The sequence below is a fragment of the Podarcis raffonei genome, chromosome 2 (genome assembly GCF_027172205.1).
Source record: "Podarcis raffonei isolate rPodRaf1 chromosome 2, rPodRaf1.pri, whole genome shotgun sequence".
Lineage (NCBI taxonomy): Eukaryota > Metazoa > Chordata > Lepidosauria > Squamata > Lacertidae > Podarcis > Podarcis raffonei.
Window position 1 is genome coordinate 42,654,488 of NC_070603.1, and position 21,997 is coordinate 42,676,484.

General features: G+C 41.2%; 1 protein-coding gene across 6 annotated transcripts in view; it reads right to left on the reverse strand.

Annotated features, from left to right (window-relative positions):
- DNAH9 (dynein axonemal heavy chain 9) overlaps positions 1 to 21,997 on the reverse strand; it is a 220,452-nt gene that overhangs the window by 51,162 nt on the left and 147,293 nt on the right. For all 6 annotated transcript variants that reach the window (XR_008328846.1, XR_008328847.1, XM_053376206.1 and 3 more), the window contains 5 exons: positions 21,228 to 21,398; positions 19,758 to 19,880; positions 10,525 to 10,718; positions 5,880 to 6,028; positions 3,067 to 3,194 (listed from right to left, as the gene is read on the reverse strand). Coding sequence is in view for 4 of the 6 variants with exons in the window: in XM_053376206.1 (XP_053232181.1) it covers positions 3,067 to 3,194; positions 5,880 to 6,028; positions 10,525 to 10,718; positions 19,758 to 19,880; positions 21,228 to 21,398 (765 nt within the window). In the remaining 2 variants the exon portion in view is untranslated. The remainder of the gene's footprint in view (positions 1 to 3,066; positions 3,195 to 5,879; positions 6,029 to 10,524; positions 10,719 to 19,757; positions 19,881 to 21,227; positions 21,399 to 21,997) is intronic.

Consider the following 21,997-nt stretch of genomic DNA (forward strand, 5'->3'; position numbering starts at 1 on the left):
CCATCAGTGCAAGCATTCCCCGCTCCCCTCTTCCTGTACTCTCTGCTGCGAGTTCTCCTGACCCTCCACAGAGCAGATTTGGGGAGAGGTGCAGATGGGGTATGGTGGGGAGGAGAGGGGAAACTCCCTCTGTGCTAGAGGAAGTCCCTGCACTGGCTTCTGCTGGCACACTGGGCTAGTTGAAACCAGCTTTCCTGTTCAACTATGGACGTTTGTTATGTTTTCTTACTGCTTTCCCTTCTTCTGTGAAGGAACTGACTGTTTTCAATATTGATTGTTGTTTTCATTGTTTATCATACTTTATTGAAATTTACAGTGGGAACCCTTTCTGTGTAAAAGTTGACATAAGAGCATAAGATGAGCCTCCACTTCTTTTGAATTCTCTAAAAGAGGAAATGTATTTGACTAATCTTAAAAAAAACCTATGTTGACAAGTAAGTGTCCAATCTCCAGCACCAGCTGCAACATGGGAGTTAGGACCCTACTGTGTGTTTGTGAGCAGCATATACACATTCATCTGGTTTGCACATAACTCTAAGCCATTGCTTGTTTAACAAACCATGAGTAAACACAAGCGTTCCCACAGACGAACAAACAATCCGTGCTCGTTTCTCCAAAGTTTGCTTCATTTTACAGCTGCTATTGCCTCATGCCTTTGTAGTTTAGTGAGCATCTGGAGTGTGGTGGTCAAACAAACCATGGTTAAGGAAGGGTGCTAGGTTCACACATAAGAAAAGCCCTGCTGGGTGAGGCCAAAGGCCCATCTAGTCCAGCATACTGTTATCACAGTGGCCAGCTAGATGCTCATAAGCAGAACATGAGTTCAACAGAATTCTTTGTAATACGAAGCCATAGTTAAAAGAATCTAAGGTTCACAAGCCAACAACAAATCAATGACTTCAGATTGCTGGGGTTTTTTTACTGCCAACAGAACACATAGTTAAATTGGTTTGCACTTAATGATTTAATTAATGGTGGTTTAACATTATGTTTAACACTTCCCAGCAAAAGCTGAAGAACTAAGGAAATATTAAGAGAAACTGCAGCCATATAACAGATACTTTAAGAGAGAACACAAACCTTGAAGAAAGAAAAATAGCTGCCTTGCTGCCACCTGTGTTCAAGGGATCACAATTCCTTGGGCAACTCTAGCCCCTCATAGTTTGGGAAGTCAAATATTAATAGGAAGCAATCTCTCGGCAAATAAAAAAAAACTTTGAATGGTCACATTTACAGGATTCCATTCCTCCTCTCTTCTCAACACCAAGTCAAGCCCAGAACAAACTTTGAAGTAAAACCACAAATCCCTGGCTCAGTGTAATCCAGGTTTAAATCTATCAGTAATCACAACACTGACAGCATGTACAGCACCTTTCCATCTCATTCACCATCTCTGCTGAGCCTGCTGGGCTGGAAGAGAAATGCGGTCTGGAAAGTGCACCAGTGATCAAATCATCCGCACTTTGCAAACAGGGGAAACAAGGCACTGAGGAGATGCCTGAGTTCCTCAAACCTGGGCAAACAGCTAGAGAAAGGGATTAGAATTTGCATACTGTTTATATGGTTAAAATTGAACTTATGAAACAAGCTGCCCTTTTAAGGACAGTGAGGCATTTTTTGCAAGAACTAACAATGAGAGCTGGTACCCCCAGGTACCTTGCATCAGATTCCTCTGACTGCATCAGATTCCCCAGTGGAAGAGCCTGGGCAGGGGAGGGGGCAGGCAGGAAGTAGCTCCATGATGGTGCTAGGCATTTTAGACTGAGCAAAGTATTCTGGAAGCCCTGCATTAAATTAAGTACCCAACTTTTTACACTGTCATATAGCAGCTGGATCCCATGTATGTCATGCGACCAGACATCCATGAACACCAGCAAAATGTGCATTCTTTAACTACTGCTCCTCTGGTGCTTAGTGGGTAGGGAAATGCAAAGTTTTCTGTGGGTGAGAATCTTGTTTGAAGGGGGTCTTTTGTCCAGGAAGAGTATCCTGCTACAAGTATCTTGCCTAAAACACCTTTCAAACATTGTCAAAATACTGTTAATTGGCAAGCTGTCCTTGCAGTTGCTGGGCAAAAATGACTGATTTTGCCTTTGGCTTTTACTTTAAAAATCTGAGACATTCAAATGAATTGGCACCTTCAAGTGAGCAGCGGAAAGCTCAGGAAAAGGTGACAACTCGTTTTGGAGTAGTGCATGTGTAGAAATTGGTACTTGTAGGAGAATTCAACATCCTGAGCAAGTGTCTACCCTCTAGAGCTCTGGAATTAAGTGGCATCGCCTGACTAAACACCAAGAGCTGGAGAGGCTGCGGAGCAGGGTTTCCAGTTGGCAGAGGATGGGGCTTCAGTGCTACACACCTTATTGCTGCTCCCCATGCCCAGCAAGAACAGCAGCTATGAAAAATAAGTATAGATATGCAAATGAGCTCAATTTGCATACAGATATTGCAGACTCCGTATTTTCTTGGTGTGCAATTTAAGGCCATGCTGGCACAGGTGGGTGTGGGTGTTCATATACACCCTTACACAGTGCACACAGCAGTGGCCATTAGGACTTGCAACCCTTGAACTGACAACAGGCACATCTGTCTATAACAAAACTGAATTCTGCAGTAAGCATTTAGGGCAAGCCTGAGGAACCTACAGCCCCTCCAGAGGTTATTGGATTCCAGCTCACTTTAGCCCCAAGACAGCACGGCCTATGATGGGGAATGATGTACGTTGCAGTTCAACAACATCTGGAGGACTACAGGGACCAGGTTCACAGAACATGAAACAAACACACACCTTGGTACTGTGCTCAAAGGGTCAGCTGTGCACCCATGAGAGATGTCACCAGACATGGTCTTGCTGCCATTTCAGTGAAAACCCACATAATATCTGCAAGCTGCAACAGTGACTAAGCTCAATGTATTTGGCCTTACTGAAAAGCAGCTGACTTGTCATACTGCCAGCCTGTTCCCTACTTCAAAACCAATCATCAGTTGCTGCTGATTTAACCTGTTTCTGCAACAGTTGACTCAGAAGCAAGGAGTGGTTTTCCTCAAAAGAAAGAGAGATTATACCTGCAAGATAACCCAATGTCCCTCTGCTGCAGCAAGGTCCAAGGCTTTCTCAGCCACTACCTCCTGGCCTTGTCCAAGCGACACATTGTGGAAATTCCTGTTGTTAAAGGTGTAGCCAAGTTTCTTCCCTGAAAGAGGAAAGTAAGTATTTTCAGCACAATGAAGCACACAGCATCACAGCTTGGCCTCAAGGTGCTTCTTGATGGACGTTTATGGTAGAATCAGTGCTACGCATTTGCACAAGTTTCTTGCACCATCTACATGACATCATCATCACATTTTCAGCCCTTCTTTTTCTTATGCTTAACCTAGGATTTCATGTTACCATGGAAAATCCAGTAAGTAAAAATAACCCAATGAGCATCCACAGTCACCATTGGTGTAGATGCTAGTCCGAATTTTTTTTCCTTTAGAAGTTTGTGGTGTGTGGGGTCATGTTTCTGTGGGTTTCCTTTATTGCCACACCCCAACTTCCACATGCTCCTCATTTGAGCACTGTGCGCATGCCTATTTCCACTGATTGCCAAAGGCATGCTGTTATTTCAACAACCCAGTTTGGAGAAGCTATGCGCACATGTGGGGCAATACTTTGAGGACTAAGAACATAACAGTTGTTGGGACTTTACATTTTTAATAGTGAGGTATTATGCAAAACCTCTCATCTTTATCATAATTTCAGCATAGCTAAATGTAAGCCTTGTACAAGGCTTTTTTTTTTAACAAAACCAAACTTTTTTTTAACAAAACCAAAGGGATGTGGATGTTACCCACTCCCAAATACACACAAACATCCACAAGAAGGATGGGTGGGGGAATTAAAAGTGTGTGGGCATTACAGAAATGTCCACGTGAATGCCCAGAACAGGAAAATGTAATCAAGGCCACAGAAGAAGTCATTCAGGGGAAGAGCCAGAACACACAGCATGGAAACATTCTATCAATGGCTGCCCATTGATGTGAATGGGAAACAATGGTTATAGCTATGGAACTGCACATGTGGATTCTTGTGTGCCAGTTGCACACACAGAAAAATCAGGTCTGAATGACCTATTTGCAACATATCTACCCTTGTCTGGAAGTACCCTCAAACTTGATCTTAAAAAGCCATAGTACCTATGAAAACACACACACCAGCCCAGGATACATAGGGGGCTAGGGCTGTTAAAAGCACCCAAGTCACTTTCTGTTATCTTCAGCTTAACTTAAGAATCTTATTGTAGGTGAGCTGGTGGAATGGAAGAATCCTGTTAGCTATAAAAGGTAGGGAAGGTAGCTGAAACAGCACTGCTCTGTAAACATATGCTGTAACCAGCCACATATTTAAGGTTTGCTCTTCAAGCTATCATCAAGATAGGCAGGAAAGAGCAGCACACACACATACCCATGATATATATAGTCTGTGGCAACCCAATCAACGTGCATTAGGATCCTGAGATTGAAATGACAAACAGCTAAATTTCTCTTTTGTAGTTGAATAATAAACGCTCCCATCAAAATCAAACTCTTAAGTGTGGATCTAGACTGTACCTGGGAAATAATGGGAATGTGCCATAGGGCATTTTCACACATAAAACAGACAACTGCAAGGATTTGTAATGCAAACCTATTTGTATGCTGAGCATTCTGATTTGCATATGCAAACACCTAAGGCAGAATTCTGGCACCACTGCTTGGCACAGAAACTGTGCTTTTCCTCTCTCAAAGGCACTGAAGTTGCAAGTTGAATAAACAACAGAGATAAAAGGAAGGATTACAATACTCATGGTTATGAATATGGCACCGAAATGCTGTGTGTTTTGCACACTCACAGGCTGTTATATCCAAGGTCTGTTGATAGAATCCCTTCCCTCAAGTCTCCAAACTGGGCCTTTAGGACTGGATAAAATCCTTCTCTCCAGTTCACTGCATGAAAAGAATCATGCTTCATACACTTAATAGGGATGGACAAGAATCTGAAGCAAGGATGCCAATCATGTGAAGATCCCTGCTTGAACTAAATCTGAGGTGGGCACAGTCTACTCCTGCTTCAGTTCTGCTTGCAATCTGCAGCCCTTTAAATCGGCTTATGCTATAAATCAATCAAGAAGACATCTGGATCCATTTGTATATGGGGCGATTTGAAGGACAATTTCAACACAAGCTTGTCCAAGTGGCTACTAGAGCAGCTGGGATACATGGAAGCTGGAAGGAACAACTTGGAAGGGATGCACTTCAGTGACAGAGCACATGCTTTTCATGCAGAAGGAACAATTCCCAGCATCTCCAGGTAAGGCTGGGAGAGACACCTGCCTGAAATACTGGAGAGCCACTGTCAATCATTGTAGGCAAAAGTGAGCTAGATGGACCAAAGGTCTGACTCAGCATAAGGCAGCTTCCTATGTTCCTATGGAAGCCAGACTGCTGTGCTTTTAGCACCTGGTGTCTATCAGGTGGAGGAAGCCCAAAGTGTAGTAGATGCCAGCAAGTTGAGAAGATCTGATAAAGGTAAACTAGTCCAACAAGAGGCATTCCCTGCTTGACTGAGTCTTAACTAAAAAGAGCAGAAAGTAAGAAAGACCTTAAGGAAAGGAGGAGGGAGATGAAATAAAGAGGAAATGAAAGTGTGAGCTTTAAGTTTCTACAGGAGTGCTGCTAAAACTTAGGTTCTGCTTGTTTGGTTTGCATAGAAGAAGCAATCTGCTGCCAAGGGGAGATGGTTTCCCAAGAGTAAAGACTGTCCCACCAGAGAAGGCTTCCTTCTTTCCCTGCTGTAGCTAGCACATTGCCATGGGTTTGGTTTAACTGATGCAATTTCACTGACACAATTTATTTACCAAGCTTCTCTACATCCTTCAGGGGGTCAACTCCAGGTGAGAGGATAAAGAACATTGGGGTTGAAGGTCCAGACTCCTCAAATGATGTTGCAAAATCCAGAGATCTTCCTGCCACGTATTTATTCCCAAGCTTTTCTTCCACGAAATCTCTGTTGGAAGAAATTGCTGAACCTATTAATATTCAGGAAATACAATGCATTTATAAAATAGTGTGCTCTTTGACTTAATCAGAATTCATCTATATGGCCTGGGGATTTATTATCTTAGACTAAGTCTCAGAATGGAAAGAGAGAGACAGAGAATACATGGAGTAATAATGATGGCTCAGGAGCAACCCCAGACTTCAAGCATTCAGGTAGATAGTCTCTTCTGAAGGAGAGAATTTGTATACCGCCCTTGATCCAAAGATCACAGGGCAGTTCACAACATGAAAACACAAAATACATAATAAAACTAAACCAAAACAAACCAATAATGCCCCCCTCCCCACAAACACATTAAAAAAGCCATAGAACGTTAATCAGCCAAACAGCTGGTTGAAGAGAAACATTTTTGCCTGGCGCCTAAAGTTATGTAATGATGGTGCCAGGCGAGCCTCCCTGTTGAGAGCATTTCACAAATGGAGAGCCATCATAGAAAAGGCCCGTTCCTATGTTGCCACCCTCCAGACCTCTCGTGGGAGAGACACCCAAGGAAGGGCCTCAGATGATAATTGCAGGGTCTGGGTCAGTTTCTATGGGGAGAGGTGGCCCTTGAGGTATTGCAGTCGTATGCCATTAAGGCTTTACAGGTCAAAACCAGCACTTTGAATTGGGCCCAGAAATGAATTAGCAGCCAGTGAAGTTGGGTCAGGATTGGTGTAACATGCTCAAACCCACTTGTCCTGGTGAGCAATCTGGCCACTGAATTCTGCACCAGCTGGAGTTTCTAAACCGTCTACAGCTCATGGTTAGTGAAAAGAGCCCCAGTTTGAATGACATGAGCCCCAGTTTGGATGACATGTTAAGTCAAACAATGGCTTAGCTCAGCACAGTAGCAAGAAAGATTTGGGAGGAGGAAAAAGGATGCACATTCCTCTCCAGGAGCCTGCCATGTTCAAATATTTTCACTAAACCATAGTTTATCTTAATGTGTTGTGCAAACCAGTCCACCCTTTTGTTTAGTATGCTTAGCTTGTCTGTGAATCTCTCCTCCCTTTCACTGTGCAATGAAAACCTCCCCAGGAGGTTTTTAAGAAACCATGGCCAACTTGGATCTTTAGGAATTTGATATTTTCTCCTAGAACAAAAGTTTAGACTTGATTTTCCAGCTTCCAAACTTTGTGATTCCATGATACATGAGTGCAAATTTAATTTTTTGTTCTTTGCTGGGATCACGTAGCTACTGAAAGTCAAATCAGAACCTTCTAGCCCATGGACATTATCAAATGTCACTCAGTGGAAGACTCAGATGTTGAGCAACAAACAAGTCCTGATGGAGCAAAAGACCTTTTGCTTTACTTGAAGTACTTGTACTACTTTTACATGCCTGCCTGAAGTTTACATCTCCTCAGTCTGCTTCACTAAATAACTTATAAAGACATTAACAACCAGTCGCATCAGCTAAACTTTATTTATTTTTTTCTTTAAGAGAAATAGCAGGCACAATTTACTAATTGAAATAGCAATGAATTATGGAGTTTGTTTCTGCTAGAATGGTTTATTCTTAAAACTTGAGAGACAGGGGGCAGGTGTCTTGCACTAGGATGTGTTAAAATGCATGAGGCTGATATTAATGAAGTCACCAAGAGCTGTTGTTCTTCTCCTTGGATAGGCAGCATTTGTCTCTCTCTTTATGACAAAATTGATTGCACACAACAATGTTTTCTAATGAAGAAATATAAAGCAAAGCCTTAAGAGAATGGCAGAAGTTAAAGTGTTTTGTAGCAGGCAAGGAGTTGGAAATACATGATAAAAGCAGCAATTTATTATAAATGTTAAAAGATTGTCTCCCCTTTGCTCTTTTGCCCAAAGGATGGTTCGCATTGTATTAAGCATCCCACAAAGAGTTTTAAAGCATTATAAAGCATAATGAAACCCAATGATAAAAGGCAAAACAACTGATTAATTAAACGCAACAATAAAAGGCAAAATAATAAATTACAACATAAAAGTAGTTGCAGTTGTGGTTTAATAAAGTGATTGATGGGGATTCGTGTTAACACAAGCTTAGATTTGATTGGGGGCGGGGAGCAATGGGAGCAGGGGTTTATAATGAAATATCCTCCAAGAGATTTCGGAACTTTCTGATCATTACTATCAAATTATCTCATGCTGTTCCTGTATAAGATTGCCTGGCTTCCCATCAAGCACGGGTACTTTTTATGAAGTCAAGATTTGATGCAAAATAGCCTATAAATCAAACATAGTCTATGCTATTCTACCATTACTATTGGCTAGTAAGCCAACTTAAAAAACAAACAAACAGGAAAGTCTAAGTTAATGGAAAATTTGCTTGCTTGTTTTCTGTCACGTTGCAAGGAAGAGCAATAGGGCTGCAAGTGTGGCAAAAAGATGTGTTCTTTACAACCCTGGTTTGTTTGAAAGCTGTTAGCCAGCAGTGAGGAACCTCCAGTTTGGAACCCAAATTAGGCCTGGTAGAGATCTGAACTAGGCTTGTGAGGACATCTTCCTCAAATCACACCCACCTGACATCAAGTGTGGGACAGGTAAAGATGTTGCTTTGATTGGCTGAACTAGGGAACCCATAATTAGGATTCACATTAACAGATTTCAAAAGGACTGCCTCATGGCACCCAGAAGCTGATTGGCACTGGGCCTTTCAATGAGTTTTCAGCACCCATCACTTGAGATTAACTCCTTTGAAGGTGATTTATCAGCTAATGAAGAAATACACAAGAAGGTGATGGACAAAAGATGAAGGTCTCTGTATGAGAGGCAGGGCAGAAAAGATCCCTCAGGGCGGGAGGCTGAGGGAAGAGGGGGAAGCTCCCAGGTGAGAGATGGGAGGGCTCATTCTTTCACGTTAAGGTATAACTGATAAAAGGCTTGGTATTATTATCCTCTTTTTTCCTTTCTTCTTTTCTCTTTCTTTTCTTCCCTAGATTTCTTATATTACCGTATTTTTCGCCCTATAGGACACACTTTTCCCCATCCAAAAATGAAGGGGAAATGTGTGTGCGTCCTATGGGGCGAATGCAGGCTTTCGCTGAAGCCTGGAGAGCGAGAGGGGTCAGGAAGTCGCGCCGGTCTCCCAAGGCTTGCGGAGAGCTGCCTGTTCTGGGGGCTGGAGCAAAATATATTTTTCCCCTTTATTTCCCCCCCCCCCCCAAAAAAAACTAGGTGCGTCCTATGAGCCGGTGCGCCCTATGGGGCAAAAAATATGGTAGTTTGGCTTTTATTGTTTTTATGCTGAAAATTTTCTATAAAAATTATAGACAATTCACCTTCAAAGAAATTCACTCTCTACACCAGTTACCACAGACAAGGAGCTTCTTTGAAGATGTCACTTGATGTCATAATCCCATCAGGTGATTGATAGGTGCCCCCCACCTGTCATATTTGGTTCACCCCTCCTGTTAACCATCATTTCCTGGTCTGGATAAAATGAGATAATCTAGGTAATGGAGGACTTCCTGGTTTGTTTGCTCCCAAAGGATGGAGGTGTGTATGTCCCAAATGTTTGTTTCTGTCTCTGTTTATTAAGTCAAGATACAATCTTCGAACTCACTCATAAGCAGCTTTCAGGGAGTACAGAACTCTCTTTTAAACAGAAACAATGCAGAACAAAAACAATGCAGTTACCAAATACCGCTACAATAAAACTAGAGTGACAGAAACATCAGGAAAAATCAGGTTCTAATTGTGCCAAGCACTGATCAAGAACTTAGAGTGGCTAACAATGTTTGATTTCGGTTTATTATCCTGAGCAAACTTTTTATTACCAAGGATAATTTTAGCAGATTGCACACACTTATCTATCTCCCATACAAATCAGTCATTCACAATGAATCGTTTTGAGCCCCCATTATGAAATTATATCTTGTTTTATACTTGAAAATGACAATTATTTAATCTTACATTCAAATATCAATCTTAATTTTGTGTCATGTAAGGTAATTTGAGTATTAAAAAAACTTTTATTCAGACTGGCTTTTCCAATTTATTTATTTGAAAGTTTTAGGGTGTTTTGAGACCCCTTAAATTTGCAATACAAAGAGGTTATATGTGTATCCAGGTTTGGACGTGCTGAGTTCCAATTTATGGACAACTGCCCAAAAGGTAATGTCTGAAAGAAGGGCAGAAATTTTATTTGAAGTGGGTGAAAGGAGACAGGCTGAAACCCCTGGATAGATTGTGCATCATCAGCATTCTGTAGATGGCAATCAATGTTGAAAGTGGTTGAGGTTAAATGGACATCACTGATTGATTCTGTTCTGATTAAGTGGAGAGTAGAAAGAACGGGAAGAAACTGCACTGTAGAATTAAGCAAGCTGCACTCTAAGCCAGGAATATAGATATACATGAAAACACTGAAGCACTTGTTCTGTGACATGTCTGGTGCTTCTTGGACACACTGTTGAAAAGTTTAGTTTTTCACATTACTCGACAATGCTTGACTCAGTCACCATGTGTACAGCACTTACCTGACAGCATATGTCATGCGGTCAGGACGTATGGCTCTCATCATACACAGCTGCTGCAAAGCAGACTTATTCTTCCATTCCTGAGGAAACTTTTCCTTCTCAGGGCATTCAGATTCCACGAACTTTTTCCAGCGTTTGGCAGAACCATCAATATCCCGGTCCAAATTGCGGAATTGTTCCATGGATGACAGTGCCTGGAAGAAGAGAGCTGGCCATTACTTAGAATGGGAAGCCTCACATGGATGGTACTTCCTGGAGCTGCTTCCTGAAAATTCAAGTGCCAGGAACCCTTCCGAGGCTGGCACTATCTTTATTTTTCATTAAGATATTTATTGGAACCTATTCATAGATATACAAAAATGTATACTCATTACCTAGTTATCTTTTTATAATATACTAAAATAAAGCAGCTACTTAGTCTAAAAAAGAACAATGTTAAAGAAAGAAAGAAAGAAAGAAAGAAAGAAAGAAAGGAGGAAAAGGGGAGCCCTCCCCCAAAAAAAGAAAGGGAAAGGGAAAGAAAGGAAAAATCTAAAGAAAGATAGAAAAGAGTAAAAGGACTTTCAGCTCTCTGCCTGCAGCTACATATAATACTCATTCCTTAAAATCCAACCATTCTGTCTTCCATAAACCAGTATTTTTTTTTCAGTCTTCAAATCCCCATATCACAAGTTCATTTTCACAAAAGGTCCATAAGAAATTTCCAGTCCTGAACAAATGTCAGTAATGATTTTTCTCTAATTAAACATGTTACTTTTGCCATCTCAGCCAGATTCAACCAAGGTCAGCACTATCATTCAGCACCTGATTTATATTTTTTTTAGTAAGCATCTTACTGCACTTATTTCTTTCAGGGGAAAAGAGAGTGACTGTGGGTCTCTGATTTTTTTTTTTAATGCTGCAGAATTTTATGGAATCTCTTTGCAAACTTCCTGCTTCTGTGTTGTTCTCCATAACAACCAGGCTTCCTTACACTGCTCCTCTTGTACATGGCTTTGGAATTGTGTATCTTTTTGCACAGGGACACTCAGAAATAACACCAAGGCTTGAAGCTTTAAAACAACCAACACACTGCTGATTCCCCCCCCCCCCCCATCTCTAGGATCCATAGAACCAAAGCATTTCTTGCTTGCTTCTTCTTCCCAAAATGCCCTCTTAATTTATCGCTCCACCAGAAGATGTGAAATGGATTAAACTACAATCAGGCTAAGCCAAAGGAATGAATCCTTCAAAAATATGACAGACATGTGGATCCAAGCCAAGACTATATGAAAATGAAGTGTTTGGTAATAATGGTAGTATTTTAAAAGAATATTTATTAAAACAATTCTATACCACTTTCCACTCAAAATTCCAAGGAGGGTTTAGGATAACTAATAAATACCTTATAACAGTAAAGAGCATCACTAAAATCAAATGCAGCAGGAAAAAATATATCAGATGTAAAAGCGTGGGGAAATTTAAAGAGTTTTGGCTACCACCTGAGCAAATGACAGGTGAGCCTCCCTGGGAAGAGAGTTCTACAAGAATGGTGTCATAGCTATTTGCCTAATTTCAGATGGGTGTGTTAAGAAAAAAAGAGATTACAGCAGGAAAGTATATATATATATTACTTCCTCTGTTTTGGAGTAAAGTAAACCCTTCTTCAGTGACCCCACTTCCCCCACCCCCCGCCAACCCCACTCTCAGGTGACTGGGCATGAAAAACAGTATCTCAGGCACTGTGAATTTTTGAGGGAATATTTACTGAAAGCATTTGCTGCAGGCACCGTAAGAAATACTGGAGGGTGCAGCATTGGTGAACCTCCCATATATAATCACCAGGTAGCAATTGTTTGTGTTCTAGAATTTGAACATTTGCTGGGCTGCCAAGAACCTTGTAAATAAACACCTATCCACAACTTTCCATTAATCAGCAGTGGAAGATTAGAACAGCTACATGGTCTTATTTATGTTAGTTTTGGATCACTATATTCTGCATAAAATGTGATCAGGATAGACAACTAGTACTTCTCAGGTGTTCATACATTGCAATCTGCCTCTGTGCTTATAACTTAAGAATATAACACGGAAGGATCAGGATGAAGAATCTAACCCCACCCCTCTCCAGTATCCTTGCAGCTCTTCAAAGCTGACAGCTAGGAAAGAATATTGACATGGGGTGCTAAGACAACATCATCAAGCTAGAATGTAATGGGGCTCATACTGATGGAAAACTATTCCATTTGGGAAGCAAGCTGTTAACTCAAAGGATTGGTATAAACAATAAATTATTTGCTTTCCTCCAGACTACATTTTGTTTTATATAATTCGTTTGCTGGAGTTGGCTCTTTGTTTGGCTGCATTAACTGAATTATTCAACTCATGAGCACAAGTCTAATGAAAGTAAAAATAAAGCCATGATGGGTATGTAAAACTTCAATCAGCATGTCACGCAAGAGCTACATTTTAATCACCCTTATTACTATTATAACGTCTGACAAGCTCACTAAGTCTGCCCACGCCAATCATTTCTCGGATTATCTTCCTACTATGCAATTTCTTTTACAGAAATCTAGAGCATAATTAATTTATATGATACTTTGAAGACATGTCCATGCCCCCATTCTAGACTATCAGCCCCGTCAACGAGCCACTGGTGAGTCTTAAAAGCTATAGCTCTAACTCTGCAACAGGAATTCAATGAGACTTCTACTGAATTCCTGAGAGGCATATAAGTGATCTGATCTCAATAAAACCAGTCATCTCTAAAGGATTTCACTTGGCCATGATTGGTAGGCAGCCTTAAGGGGGGAGGGATGGTTAGGCAAATACATTCCCTCTCTCACTGAAACTAGTTGATCCACTTCCAGGTAATCAAGGGATGGTTGTGCTCCTGACTGAAATACCACTTCCCATCTGACCCCTGTTTTTACCTGCTACCAGTAAGTATGTGCCTTGTTACGTACCTAGGACCAAGCTACAAACACTGATGACCTGTAGTTGTAAAGCTAAACCAAAACAACAACACCACTCAGGATACAGTTCACATCTTTTCACTTAAATTTAGGTTTACAGTTCACATCTTTTCACTTAAATTTAGGTTCCTCCATTAAATAGTTACACTAAGTATTGGCTCTTAATGTTGCTCAGGGTAACACAAAGATGTTGTGAAACAGGAAGATTGATCAGGATCTACTGGTAGATCACCAAATGATTTGCAGTAGATCTGCAACAGATTATTACTCCAACCTGTTTAAAAATAGTGTCAAGAAAAGGCTTCCCTCTCTTCTAAATTAGGCTGAAATGAAGGAAGTTGGGCAGGGTAGGTGGGACTAGGAGCAGATTTCCTATGACAGGATTGAGAGTTCAGTTTGGATTCTGAAAATTTGTACTTGTGTACTCAGAGGCACCCTGTCCCTTAACTCCAAGTGGTGTTCACTCTACCATCTTGTAACACAGTGGAGTTACTACTACTACTACTACTACTACTACTACTACTACTACTACTAGAATTTGCAAACTGCCCTTCATCTATAGATCTCAGGGCAGAGTTGCTTTTTTGGTGTATTTCACAGATATTTCGCCCCTAGCTTTCGCATCAGCACACCTTTAATTTGTTTCTGCTTTGTACATTGACAGGGTGGGGATGTCTTTATCCTATGCTAACTTGTTCACATCTTAGCTGCAGGCAGATTAAGAATGACTTAAGGACTCCAATCAGTGTGAAGCTGGTTTGAGAAATGACACATCAAACAGTAGTATCTTATAACAGGAGGCTGCATATGCATTTTGGATAATGTTGGCTGAACACAGATAAAAAATCCAGCTCAGGAAACACAGTGAGTGCACAGCAAACACAAGTGTGAACAGAGCCTAAGAGTACAACTATTTCACCTGGCCCTAGTTGGGGGACCTTTGAATTCTAGTAAAAAATATGGAATAGATCCTGCAAACCTACTGCTGCCCACCGCTGTTCTAAAAAGGATCTAGATTTTCAAAATGGGAGAGATTCAGTTATGACACTGATACCACACTAATATTTTAAACATGGGTACTCAAGTAAACTGTAGGCCAGTCTTATCAGACCATCTTGATCAAAAGATTGTGACAGCATTAGCAAAAAATATCATTGTGCATTGCATATATTCAGCAGATTGTGTCAAAATCAATCGCCAACAAGAATAGAAACTTAACAGAACTACAAAGTACACAGGGCGGGAGAAAGAAGGGCCTTTGTCAAGGAAATACTGGTTTTTCTTCAATGCGAAATACATGAATTGCTATTTTATCTTTTAGCCACACACACAATCTTATCATCTGCATTCTGCAAAATTATAAATACAACATTAATATGCATCTTTGTCTCTGCAGCCGTTCTCCTCTTGAAAGCTGAATCCACTATTTAGAGCTCATTATTCAACACCACGTTTATTAAACAATGCCTTTTCAGTTGCTTTTTCATATCTACATAATGAATATTCTTCCTCTTCAGAAATAGAAGATGAAAATGATTGGGCTTGGGGAGGGGGCTAGGGTGGAAAGATTAATCCAAGCTAGCCAACTCATAACAAGCAGCTTCCCTCTTCTTGGCTGAGCCATTTACATTCAGAAAAGAAAGCATAACAGAAATGAAGAAAGGGCCATAGCTCAGTGGCAGAGCACATGCTTTTCATGCAAAGGGTATTTAGTTATTTAAGTCTTTAGCTGGGGAAGGGTCCATGCCTGAAATCCTGAAGAGCTGATGCAAGTCACTGTAGACAATACTGAGTTAGGTGGACCACTCATCTGAGTTTATATAAAGACAGCCCACTACATGGGAAAACTCAAGAGTTGGGAACTGGGTCTTTCTGTCAAGGAATTCAGGTGTCTGGAGGCAACACTGATAAAGGAGTCATAATAAGATGTGGAGGGGGGATAAGGATTAAGATACATTGGAGCCCTGGCAGGGTCACAAATGGAAACCATGGGTGCCTTACCTGTGGCAGGAAGAATAAAGAAAAGAAGCTACACATGGCAAACATGTTTGATGTTAACTTTTTGGTTCTTTGTTTGGGGAGGGAAAAGGGAGGGCAGTGCTTTCAAGAGCTGTGGCAGACCAGATATAACAAACAGACTTGCCACTCACTGTCTACTTGTTGCATAACCTTAAACTCTTAAGAAAATATGATTTCTCATTATATCATCCACTGCAGAATAAATTGGAATCTGAAGAAGGTAGCAATAGCAGGTATTCGTACACTCAGCACTACATTTATTACTGTGTAGAAAAATGGCAGCATTGGTGGTTGAAGGCTCCAAAGAGCTTTCCATCATGAAGCAGGTTTAGCTTTTTGCCTTTTCAGTTCATCAACAACAGCCCTAGGTGAAACACCACTTCTCTCTCTCTCTCATTAGTGGGTAAAGGGCTTGAGAGATTTCTGCTGAGAAATGTGTATTTAAAGCTTCCAGTCATATATTGCAAACATCAATGTGATTTTTAAAAAAGAAAAGAAAGCCAGCTACGTTATTTTATTTATTTTTTACTGGCCCTTAATTGAAGTCCCAGGGTGGGTTACAACATGATAAAAAGAATATAGTAAACAGTAAACAAAGCAACTAATAAAATCCTGTGCAGAAAATGAGCAATCACTGCATGTTCCCCAACGTGTGGATAAATCAGAGATTCCCTTCATGGTCCAGACTATGACACACAGATAAATATGAAGCAGAGAAGGCACTGAGGTGGAGAAATACAACTGCAGTTCTGAAATCTGCAGCAACAACAAAATTCCAACCCTAAAAAACTAAGCAGGACAGGAACCCATCATAGCTTAGGGCTGCTGTGGAAGGCATGAGAGAAAGGAACGTCCTTCAAGCAAGGAATAAGATTATCAGAGCCACACCTCATAGAAGACAATCTGGTAACAAGCCCTTGCACCTCATCACCTGAGACACAACTTTACTTCCCACATTTTTGCTGGCTATAACATAAAATACAAACTACAGTGTGTGTGAATGAGAAGCTTTATGTACAGTACTCAAGCCAATAAGAAATTATAAAACCAATAAAAATTTAAATATAAAAATCCAAAGCTGGCTTCTACTGCATAACTAAAACATATTTTAAAGTTGGCTAAAAATGAAAGAATGGTCTGTCTAAATATCTGCTGAACAAAAGATTAATGGACTAGGTGTGTTTGTTCTCCCAAACAACTTTTTGGGGAAATATGAGTGAGGCTATTTTAGTCTCAGAGTTTTAGCAACTTTCTTCGAACAGGGCAGCCCTAAGCAGAGAGAGCTAGACAGCCTGAACGCATCCAACCTGAATCACAGTGACAACTTGGCAGGAGCTCAAATCCCCCACAGAATGCAGCAGGGTGTGTAAACCACCTCCTCCTTCACATTTGATTTCTTAAAAATACTTTATAAACTGCTAGGGAATTATATGTGAGTAAGAAGAAGAGAAGGAAGAGCCCTAAGATTAGTCGTCAAGGAGTGGCAAAAAGTAAGGGAAAAGGTAGGTGTTATTTTCCCCCCAGAAGATGTCCAGATCTTGTAGTTTAGATCTTTTGCCTTATGTACTATGTTATATTGTTTTGATTGAATAATGGCATTTTATTATACTTGGTTGCTTTAAGATGCTGTTCACTGCTTTGGGCTGAAAAGTGATATATATATAAATGAACAGTAGCAATAATTATGTTACTGTGGCTGACATCACAGCATTATGGCAATCCTGCAGTTCCTCTCTGCCCTTTTAAGATGCAACCGTCTCTCTTCATTGCTTTATGATTAGAAACTATTTAATCTGAAGAAGATTTCTTACTGAAGGTTTCACAGGCGTCCCTGTTTTAGGGACACTAGAGCAGGAAAGTCTCTCTGGGGCTGCTGAGAAATTTCTATTGAGATTATCCTCAAGAAGAGACAGCACTAGCAAAAACAAAACAAAAAACCCACATTGTGTACATGCATGCACGTACAGACACACAACTCCCACATTTCCTTCCCTGAAGAGAGAAGCAAACAATTGGACCATGATAACCCAATTATTTAAATATCCCACAATCAACAGGGAAAGTATACTTTCCTTTTAAAAGGATAGTAGGCACTCTCTAGCTCCAAACCTGCTCCAAGTCTCACCCTGAGGACAATCCAGGGTCCAATCACATCCAAACAGGCCTAATATCTTTGTTACTTGATATGGTCTTACAGAACGTTCCCCTGCAGGGCTCTGATAACTTTTGCTAAGTTCCCCAAAGGCAATGCATGCACACCTAAAGCCATGTTCAGCTTTAATTGCTTTGCAACAGAATCTTGCTTGGCTTGGGGATTTTGGCCTTGCTTTCATTTTCTCATTCCAGGCTTGACCCTGTAATTCAGAAGTCTTCAAAGAGCTGCAAAGTTATTCCTATTCTCTCCCGACTGCGTAACAATAGGACTAGGTCACCTGCAAAGAATACATTCAAGTCGCAAGTCATTTAGACACAGCCCTAGATTTTATGACTATTCCAATGGGGTCAAAACATCACTGATGTAGTTTGAAGCGACTCTGTCTGAGGGTGCTTCCCTGCTTTACACCTCTCTCTTGTTTGATTGCCTTTGTTTCCGATCCATATCCTGAATTTGATGGATTGGAACACAGATATGATGAGACTGTATATATTTTTGCCAATTCCATTTTGTAACAATTTAAGGCTCAGCTCCAAGTTGTCAGATAGAGTCAAACACTTTTCTGAAGTTGATGAAGCGGGAAAATATCTCCCCCTTTACTTACGGGAAAGAAAGAAAGAAAGAAAGAAAGAAAGAAAGAAAGAAAGAAAGAAAGAAAACACGTCGAAAGTCTTATTGTAAAGATGTGATCAGTTGCTCTTTTTCAAGGGAGGAAACCAATTTCGCGTTCATGGATTGTTTCTGTGCTTCGTTAGGCTCTACACATTATCCTTTTGTAGAGGACTGTGCAAAACAGTTTGCTGATATTCCTGTTAAAATGCATAATTCTGCAGGTCCTTGGCGGTCCAGTTCAGCTTTATTGTTATCATTTAAAAGGTTGATATAACCAAGTTTCTGCAAAATGGTGCACTTGGAAGGTGACAGGAGACTGTATATTTAAAAAGAACCCTTCAAGAATAATCTCAATACTGTATTTCAACATTGTACTTGTAACTGCTTAAGGACATTTTTTTGGATTTCAGTGTTCCATACTATCAGAGAGTTGGAGGCGACTATGTACGTGAGCCCACCGCTCCTCTAGGTCACTGCTTCTGTTGTTCTGCTCTTATCATTAAGAAGTTTCCCCTAATATGGACATAAGCAGAGCCTGCTGGCCTATCTAGTCCAGTATCCTCTTCTCAAAATGGCCATCCAGATGTGATGGGAAGCCATCAATCAGGACCTGAGTGCAGCAGAACTCTCTCCACTTGTGATTCTCAGAAACCCACATTATACTGTGGGCGTATCCACCACACATTCAACCAGTGAAGGCCGGTCCATTAGGGCAAATGGAGCACTGCCCCATCAACCTTGGTCTGCCTTCAGACAGCTTACACTTGCTTCCCTTATTTCATACATCCAGCCCGGAGGGTGGCATTGGCTACCCAATTTAGTATCTCAAGTGTTGCCCTTGTTGAAATCAATGGGGTGGGGGGTAAAACTAGAATTTGTTGGCTCTGCGTGTCATTGGCTGTGGTTTTACCTACAGTTGGCCTCTGTGCCTTCTGCCTCACCAGTTCCAATGGGCACCAGCCACCACTACATCCAATGCACATTTAAAGCAAACAATCCTAGGAACTGTAGTTTCCCTTTACACAGTCACAGTTTCCAGGACCCTTAAACTATAGCTCCCAAGATTCTTTGGAGGAACTCACATGCTTTAAATGTATAGTGTGCTTTTGGATGTGCTCCCAATGCATAGTGTGGACCTGCCCTGTGTTAATTCACACGTCACCGAAAATGGGTAAATTCCCTCAACCATTGTGTTGGTGGCATTTCAGGAAATCGGGGAAAGGCAAAAGCACCCAAAGAGAGAACAGTTCTCAAAGAACGAGAAACCCTAAGAGTTTTATTCTGCAGTACTTTTTACTAACTTCATACTTTGTGGATAAGCAATGCCATCATCCTCTGCTTCGCTTGAACGATTTGGTCCTGCTGGGTTCTGGGAATGGCCAACATAACTGAAAAAACTTTTTTTACATGGAAGATTAGGCTACATTTAATAGTAGATACTATCCATTGGTTATACATATAAAAGACTTTAAGAGTTAAAAACAGCTTACCTTGATGCCACCCCACGACTGACTTGACAAAAAGTCTACTGGACTGGTGACTCCTGGCTGGGCTGGATATCTTAGCAGGAAGTCAAGTTCTGTAGCATTAATTTCTTTATTCATCAGAAGTATCTGCAACGACAAACCCACATGGCACTGCAGAAAGTTCCAAGGATTTCCTGAAGAAAAGGCTTTTGTTTGCAGGACACACACACACACACACACACAATCCAGCGGGATTCTACCCAAAGGCATGAATGTTAGGACTGGTGCTAGAATTGCAGACATTTTGTACTTAATTCTTTCCTTTTGAACTTACATTTAAAGATGGACCTGAAATAACTAAAGCAAGTAATAACCTTTACAAGTAAAAGCACCAGTATAACCTATGGGTGGGGAGGATTCCAGTTCGCACCACTTTTGGGAACAAACCTACCCACTTTGCCTCCTTAGGACCAATGTGCAGATTAGAACATATTCTGGATAATCAGTAAACCAATCTGTGCACTGGTCCATACTGTACTTGCAAGGTTGCCCAAGGGCTACCTTTCTCTTTCTTTAACATTTTACAGCTGCTTAGAGAAGCTCAAATCTCCTTCATGGCCATGCAGCCAAAAATATATCTTTTTAAAATGCTCCCTGGAGCATTTTACTTCATACTGTGTACAGGGGAATCCCCACTTAAGCAGAGGTTCTGTTCCTGGCCGCCGTGTGCATCATCAGGACACACACAAGTCCCTTCCAGTCCAATCCACCCTGCCCCAGCCCATTCCATCTCCGTTCCACCCCACCCTCTTTCAGAGCTGAAAATGGCACATGTGTCAGCGGTCATGCACAACTCAAATGTGTGCAAGTTGGGGGTTGCCTGTAGTCACTTTCTGGAGAATTGTATGAAGAAAATGATGGCTGCCCCCATGTACCTATGGGGGAACTATTTTCTTTTTCCGTACAAAAATATCCTGGGGGCCACAGAGGAGATATTCGCTGCTCTAAGCAGCTGTAAAAAATTAAAGAAAAAGAGAGGATATCAGGTAAGTACTTTAAACACACATACACCTGGGGAGGGGAGAAGAGGGCAACATGGAGCTGGTTTTGTGAACACATGAAACTAGCACACGACAGAAATAGATTGATCTGTCCATCCCTAGTTGTACACATAACTTGTATGTGGATTTGAGGGTCTAACTGTCCATTGGACAAGTCACAGACATTTCTACTCTGTAGGTCAGTGGGTCCCAAACTTCTTCCCCATGGAGTGCTTGATAACTGATGGAAGTCTTGGAGGACCACTTAAGGATTTTTCTGCTTGCTGTAGCAACTGTAATGTGCTGTGCTAGATGCTGTATGATGCTCAGTTGTATTTTTACAGACACAGTTTGGGAACCCCTAATGCAAGTGATGAGCAGAACACCGCCACAGAGTGGGTGTGGCTCACCAATCATTACTGCAGAGGGTGCTACGAGGGAATAATCAATTTACCTGGAAAGTGACTTGGGCCGTGTAAATCAGTTTGTCACATTCAAACAGCCCCCGAGTTGTGTACTGGAACACAGAGCTGGTGATGCTATCAATAAGGTTGGCTACTCGCTCTTTTAGGTTTTCATCTGGCGAGGCTCTTGCAACAGCTTTCTGAAAGACAACACTGAATGCCTAGATGTGGAGAGAAAGAGAGAGACAGGGAGAAATGAATTACATGAGACACTACAATAATACCTCAAAACATTCCTGGCTTCAATAATACAATGCTCACTCCATCCAACCTTGGAAAGTATGGGCAAAACATTATCCATCAATGGGATTGAAAAAGTTGGCAGATAGCAAGAGGAATCTCCCGCTTCATTGTCAATCTCTTTCAAAAGAAAAAGTTCCCCTTGATTCCCTCCAATTGGACATGTGCAGGATATAAACTGAGATTCTGTGGGTGCAACTAGACAGGGTATGAGTGATATGAAATTTCAGGAACACATATGCATGTCTCACGATGCCTTGGTCAGAATCTGAGCAGCCCAATTTTCAGTTTTTAAAAAGAGTATTAGAGGTTTAATGTTGTGTCACACACTGCAGTCTGGAAGTAAGGAAGGTAAGGCAATATTAAAGAGGGCCAGCAACCTTTAGCTGTGCTTTTTAAAAAACAGAACTGCCACCACAGTGGGAGGAAGCAAGGCAGAGCAAATCTCATACTATGGGAAACAGCCTGGAGTGACATTCCCACTCAAACTATATGGCAGATTCAGCTTGTGTCTTCAAAA